This window comes from Aplidium turbinatum, chromosome 4 (genome assembly GCF_918807975.1).
Source record: "Aplidium turbinatum chromosome 4, kaAplTurb1.1, whole genome shotgun sequence".
NCBI lineage: Eukaryota > Metazoa > Chordata > Ascidiacea > Aplousobranchia > Polyclinidae > Aplidium > Aplidium turbinatum.
Window position 1 is genome coordinate 30378742 of NC_137475.1, and position 12544 is coordinate 30391285.

General features: G+C 40.9%; 1 protein-coding gene across 1 annotated transcript; it reads right to left on the minus strand.

Annotated features, from left to right (window-relative positions):
• Positions 1 to 5650: 5650 nt before the first annotated feature.
• Positions 5651 to 8770, minus strand: LOC145769682 (heme transporter hrg1-A-like). The gene is made up of 3 exons (XM_082581358.1): positions 8525 to 8770; positions 6416 to 6583; positions 5651 to 6207 (listed from the first exon to the last, which is right to left on the minus strand). Exons 1-3 carry the CDS (start codon positions 8682 to 8684, stop codon positions 6074 to 6076), a joined length of 462 nt encoding a protein of 153 aa, XP_082437484.1. The 5' UTR covers positions 8685 to 8770; the 3' UTR covers positions 5651 to 6073.
• Positions 8771 to 12544: the final 3774 nt, after the last annotated feature.

Here is a 12544-nt window from a genome sequence, read left to right on the forward strand (position 1 = left end):
TTATGAAGCTGTACTTCGATTGAGTTGTTTGCAAGCATCTCGAATTGCTGTTGTGTTTCTTTTATTGATCAGTGATCACAGTTCTAAATTGTCTTGGATTTGACGCTAGACAATGAAAGACCTTCATTGAAGGTAGGGGAGACTCAGGTAAGTTGGCCCACTCTAAATATTTTTTTAAGTACAATAGTTATTGTGACGTATCATACGCATATCAAGAAAATGCTGTTGAAACTACTTTATCACCAGGTTGGGAGGCTCTAGCAAGCACTATAAACATGAGCACAATTTTTGTATGAAAAATTATGATTTTTAAACTTTTTGGATTTTAGAATTTTTTAGATGTCGAATGAGTTTTTTTTTATATAAAGGCTATTATTTAGTGAGTGCAGCGCTAGGGTAGTTGTAAGGCTCACTTTGACGGTGAAACCGTTGTTACAAGCTCGATAGTTTGACATAAATTTTAGTTTTTACAATTCGGCTGCCATGCAGGGAAGTTAGCCCATTTCGTGGGTGGGTACGTTGGCCACCATGGCCAACTTGCCTTCATGAGGTATTATACAGAATGATAATTGACTAAGTAATTATTACGATGACTTATTTTTTCAAGATTGAAGTATCAAGTATCCCAAGTAAGTAAATCGCGGCTTTACATCAGCATTAAGCGATTAATAACAATAATTCACTTCCTAACATCGTTTTTATGCCACAGATTGCGACAACTTATTCCCAACCCATATTGTAATAATAGAATAATGGTAAGTAAGTAGTCTGAATTCCGATTGGGCAAAGTATAACGAACTTGCAAAAATTTTCAAGACCGGCTTAGTTCCTGAAATGGTCAAAAATTATCTAGAGCTAAATAGACAATCGATGAGTTATCAAATTGATTCATTCAAAAAGTCAACAGGAGCAAAATCTCTGTACGATGCTAAAAAAGCTTACCAGGCATTGTCCGAGTTGGAAAAACCTCTCTATTCTCAAATACTCCAGCTGATTAAGATCCTCTTAGTTTGCTCGGTAGGCCTAAGCTCTGCTGCTTGTGGGAGGTCGTTTTCCAATCTTCGTAGACTGAAAACCTGGCTGAAAAATACTTTGGGACAGGAAAGGTTGAATGCTAGCATTGTTTGCAACATTCACCAAAATATTCTTAATGACATCAACATAAATGACATTGCTCATGAGTTTTTAATGCTCACTACAGTAAGACGCAATATGTTCGGTTGTAACAAGTTCTTGTGATGTGTTTGAAAGTTATTATTTTTGTCATAAATTTGCAGATGTTCTTGTGTAGCTTCGATTGTTTTCAGTCTCCTGACTAGTGACTTTGTCCTATAGTGCACTAAGTGTAGTGATTCTAGTGAAGGAGAGGACAAGAAGAAAAGTATAACTTCTGTTTTTTTGTTTTTTTTTAAACTAAGTATTCATTGCAAGGTCATAGGTTCGAATCCCGCTGAAGGTATCAATTTTTCTTTGCTTGTTTCTTAATCTTGCAGCAGTCATTCACAAGAGCACTGGTAGCACTTTTATCTCCATGATTTCTTATCTGTATATTATGCTGTTAGCAGCTAATTTGCCAAGGTCCGGTTATTGTTTAATAAACGTAATACCGGTACCACTAAAATTGTGTAAGTTATAAAAATATGCATCCCCCCAATGTTCAAAATCGTCTAAAATTTGATAATATGTTGATTTATCCCCCCCAATCCTCAACTAACTTCGGCACCACTGGCTACAAATCACCACGAAACAATAATGAATATGAAATAAACATGAGAATTTCCATAATACTTTCAACATGCACTTAAATAATGTGTCAAGCAGCTCCATTATTTAACGTACGGTATGCCGCTTTCTTGCTTGGTGAAGCATGTTTTGGGACAGCGCTTAAATTTCAGCGTAGCCAAACGAGCTTTCTAATTTGTGAAGTTTGCCAATTTGCCACATGCGATAAGCGTCGGATTCATCAAAGCTTCAGATTAGAAATTAAATGCTCTAGGTAGCTTGGCTAAAACTCAAAATTGTTTAAATGAGAACTAGACAGTGAGATGCTAGTCTAAACAGAAATAACACAATTCGTAATGTACACTCTGAACCATATACCTTAATGCAAAACTAATATCGTTTCATATATTTTATCTTGTACTGTTGATTGCTGTCGTCTCTATTTATTGAAAGACACAATCAGGGATTTATTGGGTTTGATGCGGGCTAAAACAACGTTCACCTGGCGAGACAAATAGCAACTGAACTGACAGAACGAAACGTAACACAGATTGCGCAACAAGGACACTTGAATGACACGTGACAATACACACACCAGTTCGTGTGTTGCAGATGCAAAGGGGCAACATCCAATATATCAACATGTACCTTACTCACTGACCACGTTTGGCATGAATAGATGGAACAATTTGGGTAAAGATTGCTTTACCGGGGGTGTATCTACCTTTGTTGTTACGAGATTTTTTGTTACTAGATATGGGAGTTACAAATCATTCAAATAGTTTAGGATGACTAGGGAATGACAGACACGTGCATTTTTCTATTTGAGGATGGCTAGACCACACCATTCATTGATAGAACGAGTCCAAGTGATTTAATTTGAGTGATACTTTTTCTTTAATTTTTAACAGTTATTGAAAATAAACATGCTATGTCAGTATTGGCAAAATGCGTTCTTATGCCATAAGGCAGCGGCTCTCCAACTGTGTGACGCACTTGGAAATATTTGCTCAACTCGTGACACACTGGAAACAATTGATGACATAAATGCAAGGCCATGTTATATGTGGACTCAGAACTAACAATCAATGATCTATAAATAAGCCAATTTAATGTTTTTCTGTAAATTTAATCAAAAATCAATAAAATTCTTGCTAACTCTACAAAGAATCCCTCATTCTTTTTATTTGTGGTCAACATCTCGTTGCAATCACAGTCATGGCAAAATCGCATACGGAAATACTGTAAGTGTACAGTATTTCGCCCAACTCCACTCCTCAGCCCAGAATTGTTTTGTTGGGTACCGTAACTAAGTTTTTGTGCGACCTTTAAAATTTCAGACGACGCATCAGGGGGTTGCAACGAACAGTATGAGAACCTCTGTCGTAAGGCAATGCGCTATGGAAGTTGCGTGGTTAATATCTACTGGGCGTTGCGATCGTTTACATTGGAGCGATCGCGTGCGTTTTGAATTCTCAATTTAGTGAGATCGTTTTATAGATATAATATAAGTATGACTACGCAAAAAGTACTCTTACTCGACAAAATAAGGCAAACCGGGGCGTGTTGTCACAAGGGGCGTGTTGTCACAGCAATTTGTTTTGTACTTGCACTGACTGCTTCGAGTGTATATTTGTAGCACGTGCTTCGTTAAGAGTCATCTTCATTTTGAGGTCAGCAAAGTCAAGAAAAGACAGCAGGTTTAGCTTAAATTAAATTATTATCAAAAATTTGGTCATCGATGTAAATTTCACTAACTTTTCAAAATTGTGTTGTGTGACGCTTTCGTAAGAGCAGTCTGACCGCAAGTATGAAATCAGTTTTATAGCTTATTATGTTAGGAGTTTAGCTGACAGTTTTGAAGTTAATAGCGTGCCTTTTCTAGCCACCATTAAAACTTTTGTCTGACTGCATACGTCGGGGCTAGTTGTCACAGCTGTGACAACACGCCCCGACGTACAAGTTTAATACAAGAATATTAATAAATTTCATTGAAACATTCCAAACAATTTCAAAAACTGGGGACTTCACCCCCATCAACACAAGCCTTGTTTAATTTACGGATTTTTCTATTACCTTTAGTGAAAACGTAACGCCAAAGTGTTAAAAAGTACATTTTAGGATTTCAAACCATAAATATTATTAACACAATTTTAAGAGGGCCCTTTTTACTAGAATTTGGGCGGGGGCTCCACATGGACTTGATGCGGCACTGGTTAGCAGGTTTTAAGTTACTGCAAACGTGCAAAAGAACAGTTGTAATCTTGTGACAACACGCCCCGTGCAGGGGCGTGTTGTCACAATTTTTTTTTTTACAAAAATTTGATTTTCTTGAAATCCTTTTGCGGTTAAAAAGTTTAACTAGTGGCAAAAGGAAGTGTAAGTGGACAGTGTACGAATGATATAACCAAATCACTTGCATTGCATATAGCAAAAGCACAAATCGAAAAACCCCAAACCTGTGACAACACGCCCCGGTTTGCCTTACTGTGATGAAAATTAGAAGTCAAATACAGAAACAAGTTGTAACTAAAAGTAACTTACCCTGGATGAAGTCAAATCGGAATTTAATGATTTTTGGTAATTACAATATATCAAAAAATGCTCTAGAATTCAGGGGTGTGCAACGTGCGGCCCGCGGGCCAAATGCGGCCCGTGAAGAAAAATTGTGCGGCCCGCAAAGATGTGCCAATTTTGAATTGTGTGCGGCCCGCGAAACGTGTTTATATTTTAGTTTAGTCTGGTACGTGTGAACAATTCATTGTGGAGTGGGTTATTGCAGCTTTTGCACCTTCTGTTAACCATTTTAGAAATCTCCCACCGGCCACCGCTAATACATTGTATTTAATTATTTGGAATGTAAAAATGTATGGTCACATAAAAGGCATTATGAACAAATTACGACTTTGGAAAGCTCACGTACAGACAGGAAATCCTTTCCACTTTCCAACTTTGAGAGACTACGGAATGCATCCTGAGAAGAAAACTGAATTTGCAGACCACCTTGAAAAATTGTTGTATGAATTTTTGGCCCGTTTCAAAAATTTCAAATCTCATGAACATTTGTTTGGTATATTCGCTTCGCCATTCAACACAGACATTGACAAAGTACCAGTAATTTCAGCAAATATAACTTGAACTGATTGATCTTCAAGAGAAAACGGATTTGAAAGCAAAGTATTTAGAAATGAACCCTGACGATTTTTACTGAAAGCATCTCAACTAAGATGACTTTCTACATTTGAAAAAATCCATGGTTTCGAAAATGGCTCTGTTTGGCTCAACGTATTTGTGCAAACAATTGTTTTCTAAAATGGGCGTCATAAAATCTCCCTATCGATCGGTTCTGACAGACAAACACTTGGAAAATGAACTTGAATTGCGAGTACTTCCATTAAAGTAAATTTGGAAAAAGCCGTCGGGAAAAGGAGCCAGCTGCAAACTTCTCACAGAACTCGCTTAAAGACGCAGTGTGACAATAAATTCCAATAGCAATTTTCTTCAGAAATTTATGCGTCTTAACTTATCATTTCTGCAAGGAGATAATCCCTTTGTTTGTTTGTCGTATCCAGGTTTACACCTGGTGGTTGAAGATTTATATTAAGTGGACGGGAAGGCGAGGAAGCCAATCTTCGTGACCACCTTCAGGCATGCCTTTAAGTGTCCTGCCAGAGACACAGCCGCATGCTCTTGAGCGGTGTCAAATCGGCGCCCTTTCGATTGCCGTCCCATGGCTCTCACCACTCGGCTATGCAGCCGACATAATCCCTAATAATGCCATAAGAATAACATGAATAACAAAAAAAAAATACTTTTTTTGTGCCTGCAACTACTAAAAATCATATGTTAAATAAACGTGCGGCCCGCGGTTTCACCCAGTTATTTATATCTGGCCCTGCTGTAATAAAGGTTGCACACCCCTGCTCTAGATACAAAACCCAAAAATGGATAGTAAGTCATGTTCCATGCAACATCAAGAAAAGGCTTAGGAAAACAAAGGGTTTGGCGGAGATGTGAATGTTGCGCTGTGATGACGAAGCACAATTCCAATTCAAACCGTTGCTTGCAATCCTTTTGGATGTTTAGTGTGGTGCTGTTAGAGCATGCAAGATTGTGTCGTTGAAAGTCAGCCAACTACTGCTAATTGTTTCAACAACATATCTCCAGGGGCATCTTTTTCTGCTGTAACATACTTAAAATCGCAATATTTGTAAGTATTGTAAACTTTTGTTTAATGTGAGGAAATAGCATTCTCAAGGACCCCAACAGTATCTGTGATGTGTAAAGGCAACATAAGTTTGGCCACCGCTGGAATTAATATACTTCTTTGAAAAATACCTTTCCCTGAAGGCTAGAAGTCTAATAATGGACTTAAATCAGCAAATTCATTTTTGTACTTTTTGGAATGCCAAATCAATAAGACGGACCATATGGCACACCAAGCAGATACTATTGCTGTGATATAAAAACTGTCCACGGTGATATCTGTAAAATACATTGAGGTGATCATTGAACAGTAATAGATAAAAAATACCTTTGCCATCCTTCTGTTCAAAACGTAAATAAAGTTTCTATCAGTAGCCTAAATGTTATCATCTTGACAAAAAGTATCAATCATAGCAGAGAATTTTATTGATGAGCAGATACTTAGTACTTACATCTCAATAACTTAACAAAAAGACATAATACTTACCCTCATGTTTGATAGCTGCTACAATCAAAAATACTATGCATGATAAAATAGAGATGCAAGCAAAAATGCTACCAGATACATGAAAAAATCGTAAGCCTTTCAACCATGTTCTCCACAAGTCTTGAAGATGCATGATATGCAAGATTAAATTCCATCCAGCTATAGCACCTGAACAACAGCAAAAGCAGTATAATTTAGCATTTTAGCACATGAAAAAATCTATATCATCTTCATACAGTATATCTATCTTAGACATTGGATACTTGTAATTAATATGTGGAGTACTCTATCTAACCTTTTAGCAAAAACACACAAAACTACCATTTTAAGATTAGACATAGCACTGCTCTGCATTAATACAGAACAGGTATATAAACAAAGAAAAATATACAGAAAAAGATTAATTTAATCTTTGTTTAAAAAATTTATAACCTTAAGTTAACCAAAGTTTGATATTTCCACGATCTAATCACTCTTATTTGAAGTTAAATTGTATTTTTGCATGTCGACCTTTATACACAACGTGCAGCTTAAAATTTGATTAAAGACCGATCTGTTAGTAGCCAAAATCCCTAATAGAAGTTGATAAATTGAGTATTAATTAATAAACATAGTTTTTGTGTTTATTTGAGTTACTTTTGTGCTGTTGGTGCCATTCAAATAACAGAGTAGATTTTGGCATTTGTGCTGGAAATCCAAAAAAAATCTGACAACACCGGTAAAAGGAAAAAAATTGTCATTTTTTTAACGTAATAACGAGTTTTGCAGTGTTTTGAAACTCAGTAATCACACTGTGGTAATTTGAATTATCAAAACAATCATTTCAAAGAGATACAAAGTAAATTTACCTTAAATTTAATTCAAATCACAAAATCAAAATTACATTGCCCTCCAGTTCGCATGTTGTCAAGGCCATGATAGTGTATAATGTATATAGATCAGGTGTGGGCAAACTTTATATTTCGAGGGCCGTACTCAGAATTTGAATTTGTTCGAGGGCCGCAGTATAGTATAATTAAGATTACAAGCCAAAACATCAAGTCTAAATTAGTTAAAACACAAGCTTTTATTTATTTTTAAAGTGACAAAAGAAACAGAGATTTTATATACCAGCTGTGTTACATAAAAGATATAAAAAATGTTTGTCTCAAGTATTTATTTGAATGGGTCTGCTACTATTCGGTGAGTCCGATTCGGTGAGTCTGATTCAGTGAGTTCCTAACCCCAAACCCCTAACCCTAAAACGGCAATGATAATTAGGCTACGGTACCCAATAACTAAAAAAATTTTGAAAAAATCCCCCGTTAAGGGATCGGACTCACCGAAACGGGCCATTCCGTATTTGAATACAACCCAAATCAAGATAACACTTTGCCAGACGCACTTTAAGCGAATTAAACAGAATACATCTGTGAGCGAATTAACATAATCAGAAAAACTGTCGCAATTGCCGCTTTTCTCTACTAACACCAAGAGTCTTGGCCTTGATCCAAGACTAAAACGAAAAAGGAAGTCTCATGATGCGACAGGATGAAATCAGAAATTTTGACTGTGACGAAATGGGTTGTTTAACAATGGCTGCTTTGACACTAATAATAGCCATGCATTCATGCAAGATCACAATGTGGCTGGGGAAGCAAACCACTACAATGCGACAAAAAGACTATAATTTATCTTTATCAAGATGAAATATATGAAGTTAATTAAGCCATTGTGGTAATTAAAGGTTTCAAGCAATTTTAGGATTATTTTTTTATATAATTGCTTCAGGCTTTTGTGGGCCGCACAGAAAGTTATCTCGGGCCGCATGCGGCCCGCGAGCTGTAGTTTGCCCACCTCTGATATAGATCACTATGTTTCATTGTAAGCAACTCTCTGTTGGTGTTGCAATATTTGAATTAGTTTTTAATAAGTAGCCAATTAAATGACTGAAGAATGAGGATTTAATAAACAATCTGTTGTATCTGAAATTATTATATAATTACGCTAGTAGCCTACCTACTCTCACAAATTCAATAAACGATAAAATGATTTGGTCCAGCAATGATATTTACAGTATATAGTATGTATACGGTACTTTAAAAGTATCACAGGATAATTGTCTTACACCTGAAAATCCAGCATATGCTACTGATGCAAACCGATGATTAGAATCCAATTCCCATCCCACTAACAGAGCAAGAACAACAGCAGCTCCAATCAGTATTCCAAAAATAGAGTAACCAATTCTACAATGAAGAACTGCATGTGATGCAGTTTCATGAGACATATTCTTCAAGGTCTTCTACACTCCAAGTTACTTTTAAAAGACTGTTGTTACTACAGTTGTGTTATTGCATTGTCAAAAAAAGTTCTGCTGCAGTTCCTGGTTTTTAATTTAGTTACAGCTACAGACAAGAAAAATTTAATGACGCTCTGATAGTAACGGATATACCTAGCTTGCATGGGACCAAAATGAAATAACATTTTGAAGTGCATAAAAATATTCAATTTATACTGTGCAGTATTTGAACTTGAAAAAGGTCACAGACAACAACACTTCAATTAACACTAGAACGGCTGAAAAATAAGTATACCTCCAACGGCCGCTGGTGCCGAAATCGACACTTTTCACAAAACTTTATTTTTCCGCAAAATTAACAGTAAGAATTCGTTTTATTTTACAATGATAAGATTATCTGAAGCACGTATTGCTTTTGTCACCTGTTTGCACTGTTTATTTTTTTGCTTTTAGACAAAATTATGATATAGGTCAGGGGTCCGCAAATAGTGGGTCATGGCCCAAATTTGGGTCGCGAGACCATCCACTTCAATCGTTACAGGGATGGACGACAAATGGCTCCTCGTGCCCCATCCTGTGAGTACCATCTGCTTTCAACCAGATGAGAAACGAAATTTGTCAACAAAGAGCCTCCACCCGGACGGCACAGCTGCAAGGGGCAATTGATAAGTTCAGACGCCCCACCATTCTGCAGCTCAACATAGAAGGCTACACAACAAGCAAGACCAAAGTTGTGGAGCAGCTTGCCCATACCAACCGGGCACTCGTCATCCTCCTCCAGGAGACCCACTGCACTTCTGCAGATAGGCTAGCCATTCCCAACTACACGCTAGCCGGGTCTACCTTAAGCAGGAAGCACGGCATTGCCACGTTTGTGCATGAGAGCCTTAAGTGGACGTTTGTCGACCAATCTCCAACTGATGCCGAGATTGAGTGGGTGTGCACTGTGCATATGTATCTCAGACTACAACATCGTCAACATCTACAAGCCCCCACCCTCGCGAATGTTGCCATCATCCCTTCCAACGTTCCCCTCCCCCAGTCTCTACGCTGGCGACTTCAACTGCCAGCACATCGACTGGGGCTACAACAACACAAGCAGCGACGGAGAATTGCTGGCTGACTGGGCCTCTACAAACCATCTTGCCCTCCTATTCAATCCAAAGGAACCAGCCAGTTTTCACTCCGGCCGCTGGGGAACAGGGACAAACCCTGACTTGGCCTTCGCGAGTGTCGACAGCTCTCTTCCAGACAGACGTGTGCTTGAGAAGTTCCCGCGGTCCCAACACCGGCCGTCCCTCATCATCGCCCCAAAACTTGTGGCTCCTGTCCCGAGTTCACCGGTGAAGCGATGGAACTTCAAAAAAGCCGATTGGAATCAATACAGCCTCCTGACCAATGAGTCTGCTGCAAAGTTACCACCGACTGAAACATGCAACGCAGACGAGGCATACCAGGACTTCTGCAATGCCATAATAACTGCGGCAAAGGCCACAATACCACGTGGTCATCGAACCAGCTATAAACCATGCTGGGACTCTGAGTGTGAAGCTCTCTACCGCTCATACCTAGCCGCCACAAGTGGTGCTGCTTCTAACACCGCCGCCACCAGACTACTTGAGCGGCTGGACACAAAGAAGCTTGAGCGGTGGAACGAAGCTGTCCAAACCATCGACTTCTCACACTCAAGCCGCAAAGCATGGAGCATCATCAACAACCTCACTGGGCGCTCAGCAAACTCTCCTCGTCAGTGCCCCGTTTCTGCTAATGCCATCGCTTCCCAGCTAGTGCAGAACGGGGTGTACAAGACAAAGGACCGCAAGACATCCCGCCTTGTTGCCAAGGAAGTATCTGCCCTATGGCGAGTGGAAACACCACCAGAAGAAACAATCTCTGGAGACTTCACTCCAGAGGAATTCGCCACCGCCCTCCGCCTAGTGAAACCACACAAGTCTCCAGGGCCCGATAAGATCTGCCCTGAGCTTGTGCTCCATGCTGGCCATGCCCTAAAGTCCTGGTTATGTAGATTCCTCTCTTCCTGCCTGCACCACCTCACAATCCCAAAAATCTGGAGAAGAGCTTTAGTAGTTGCGATCCCTAAGCCTCACAAGCCACCAGAGGACCCAAAGAGCTATCGTTCGATATCCCTCCTCTGTGTTCCTTTCAAGATCCTCGAAAGACTGATCTATGCCCGCGTCAACCCAATCATCGACCCGCTCCTTCCAAAAGAGCAAGCTGGGTTTCGGCGCGGAAAATCCACTGTAGATCAGGTCACACTGTTGACCCAGGACATCGAGGACTGCTTTGAGGCAAAAAAGAAGGCCGGCGCTGTCTTTCTAGATCTCACAGCTGCCTACGATACTGTATGGCATCGCGGCCTTACTTACAAGCTGCTTCGCCTGCTTCCTGACCGACATATGGTCCATATGATCATGGAACTTGTCAGGAATCGAAGCTTCAACCACACCACCGGCAACTCACGGCGAAGCAGACTGAGACGCCTGAAAAACGGCGTCCCACAGGGATCGGTCCTGGCTCCACTTCTTTTCAACATCTACACCCACGACCTGCCAACCACGGTCTCCGCAAAATACGCTTATGCGGACGATCTGGCAATTCTCCACTCCACAAAGTCGTGGGAAAATCTAGAAGACACCTTGAGCCAGGACATGCAAACCATCTCAGCTTATCTCCAGAACTGGCGACTGAAACTCAGCGAAACCAAAACTGTGGCGGCAGCTTTCCACCTACACAATCGGGAAGCTGATCGTGAGCTACATGTCCACAACAACGGAAAACCTCTGTCCTTCTGCCCCGAGCCAAGGTATCTTGGGGTGACATTAGACAGATCGCTCACATACCGCCACCATTTGGTGTCACTGCGCAAGAAACTGACGTCCCGCGCTGCATTACTGAAGCGCCTGGCAGGCTCTAGCTGGGGGGCGAGGGCTGACACTTTGCGAATAGCAGCCTTAGCCCTTGTCTACTCTTCAGCAGAGTACTGTGCACCTGTCTGGTGCCGCAGTGCTTACTGCCACAACATCGACACTGCCATAAACAGCGCCCTGCGCACAGTGACCGGATGCCTGCGTCCCACACCATTGGACAATCTCCCCATTCTCGCTGGCATCCAACCTGCTGAGCTTCGTCGCGAAGAAGCCACTCTGTCCCTCGGTCGACGGGCACTGGAGCCTAATCATCTTCTCCACCACAAGATCTCTGCCTTTCCAAACGGGCACCCCCGCCGACTGAAATCAAGACACCCATTCGTGCCAGCCGCTCGGCTTCTGATCAACGAAGCTGACGAACAAGACATCTCTGCGGCTACTTGGGCGGACCATAAATGGCATTCTGAATGGAGGTCAAGCACCACCAGACTCCATTCATTCATCCCCGACGCCGACACACGCCCCATCGGCCTGACACTACAGAGACAGGCATGGGTGCGCCTCAACCGTCTCCGTACGGGCGTCGGGCTTTTCCGCTCAACCATGCACCAATGGGGAATGGCTTCTTCCTCCTCCTGTGAATGTGGTGCCGAGGAACAGACCGCAGACCACATCATCAATGACTGTACCATCTTCAAGCCACCTAACGGAGTGGAAGGTCTGCGCGTCATGGATGATGAAACTAAAGACTGGCTGCTCTCTAGCAGCCTTCCAGTGTAGTCCGGGAACATCGTGAATCTGGGGTGGTAAAAGGATAGACCCTCGGCCCCAGAAGCTCAGACGACGACGACCATCCACTGTGGGTCGCAAAACAGTTCAAACTTACTATCAATATAATTTTTTTAGCAAAATTAAATACAACCATATACATACTCTGTGATGTGATGAGCTTCATACAAT

Coding starts and splice junctions, on each gene's coding strand:
- LOC145769682 (XM_082581358.1), bottom strand. CDS start 8,684: ATGTCTCATGAAACTGCATCACATGCAGTTCTTCATTGTAGAATTGGT. Junction 6,584..8,524: donor AGCATATGCTGGATTTTCAG/GTGTAAGACAAT, acceptor GCTGTTGTTCAG/GTGCTATAGCTGGATGGAAT. Junction 6,208..6,415: donor AGCAGCTATCAAACATGAGG/GTAAGTATTATG, acceptor TGTATTTTACAG/ATATCACCGTGGACAGTTTT.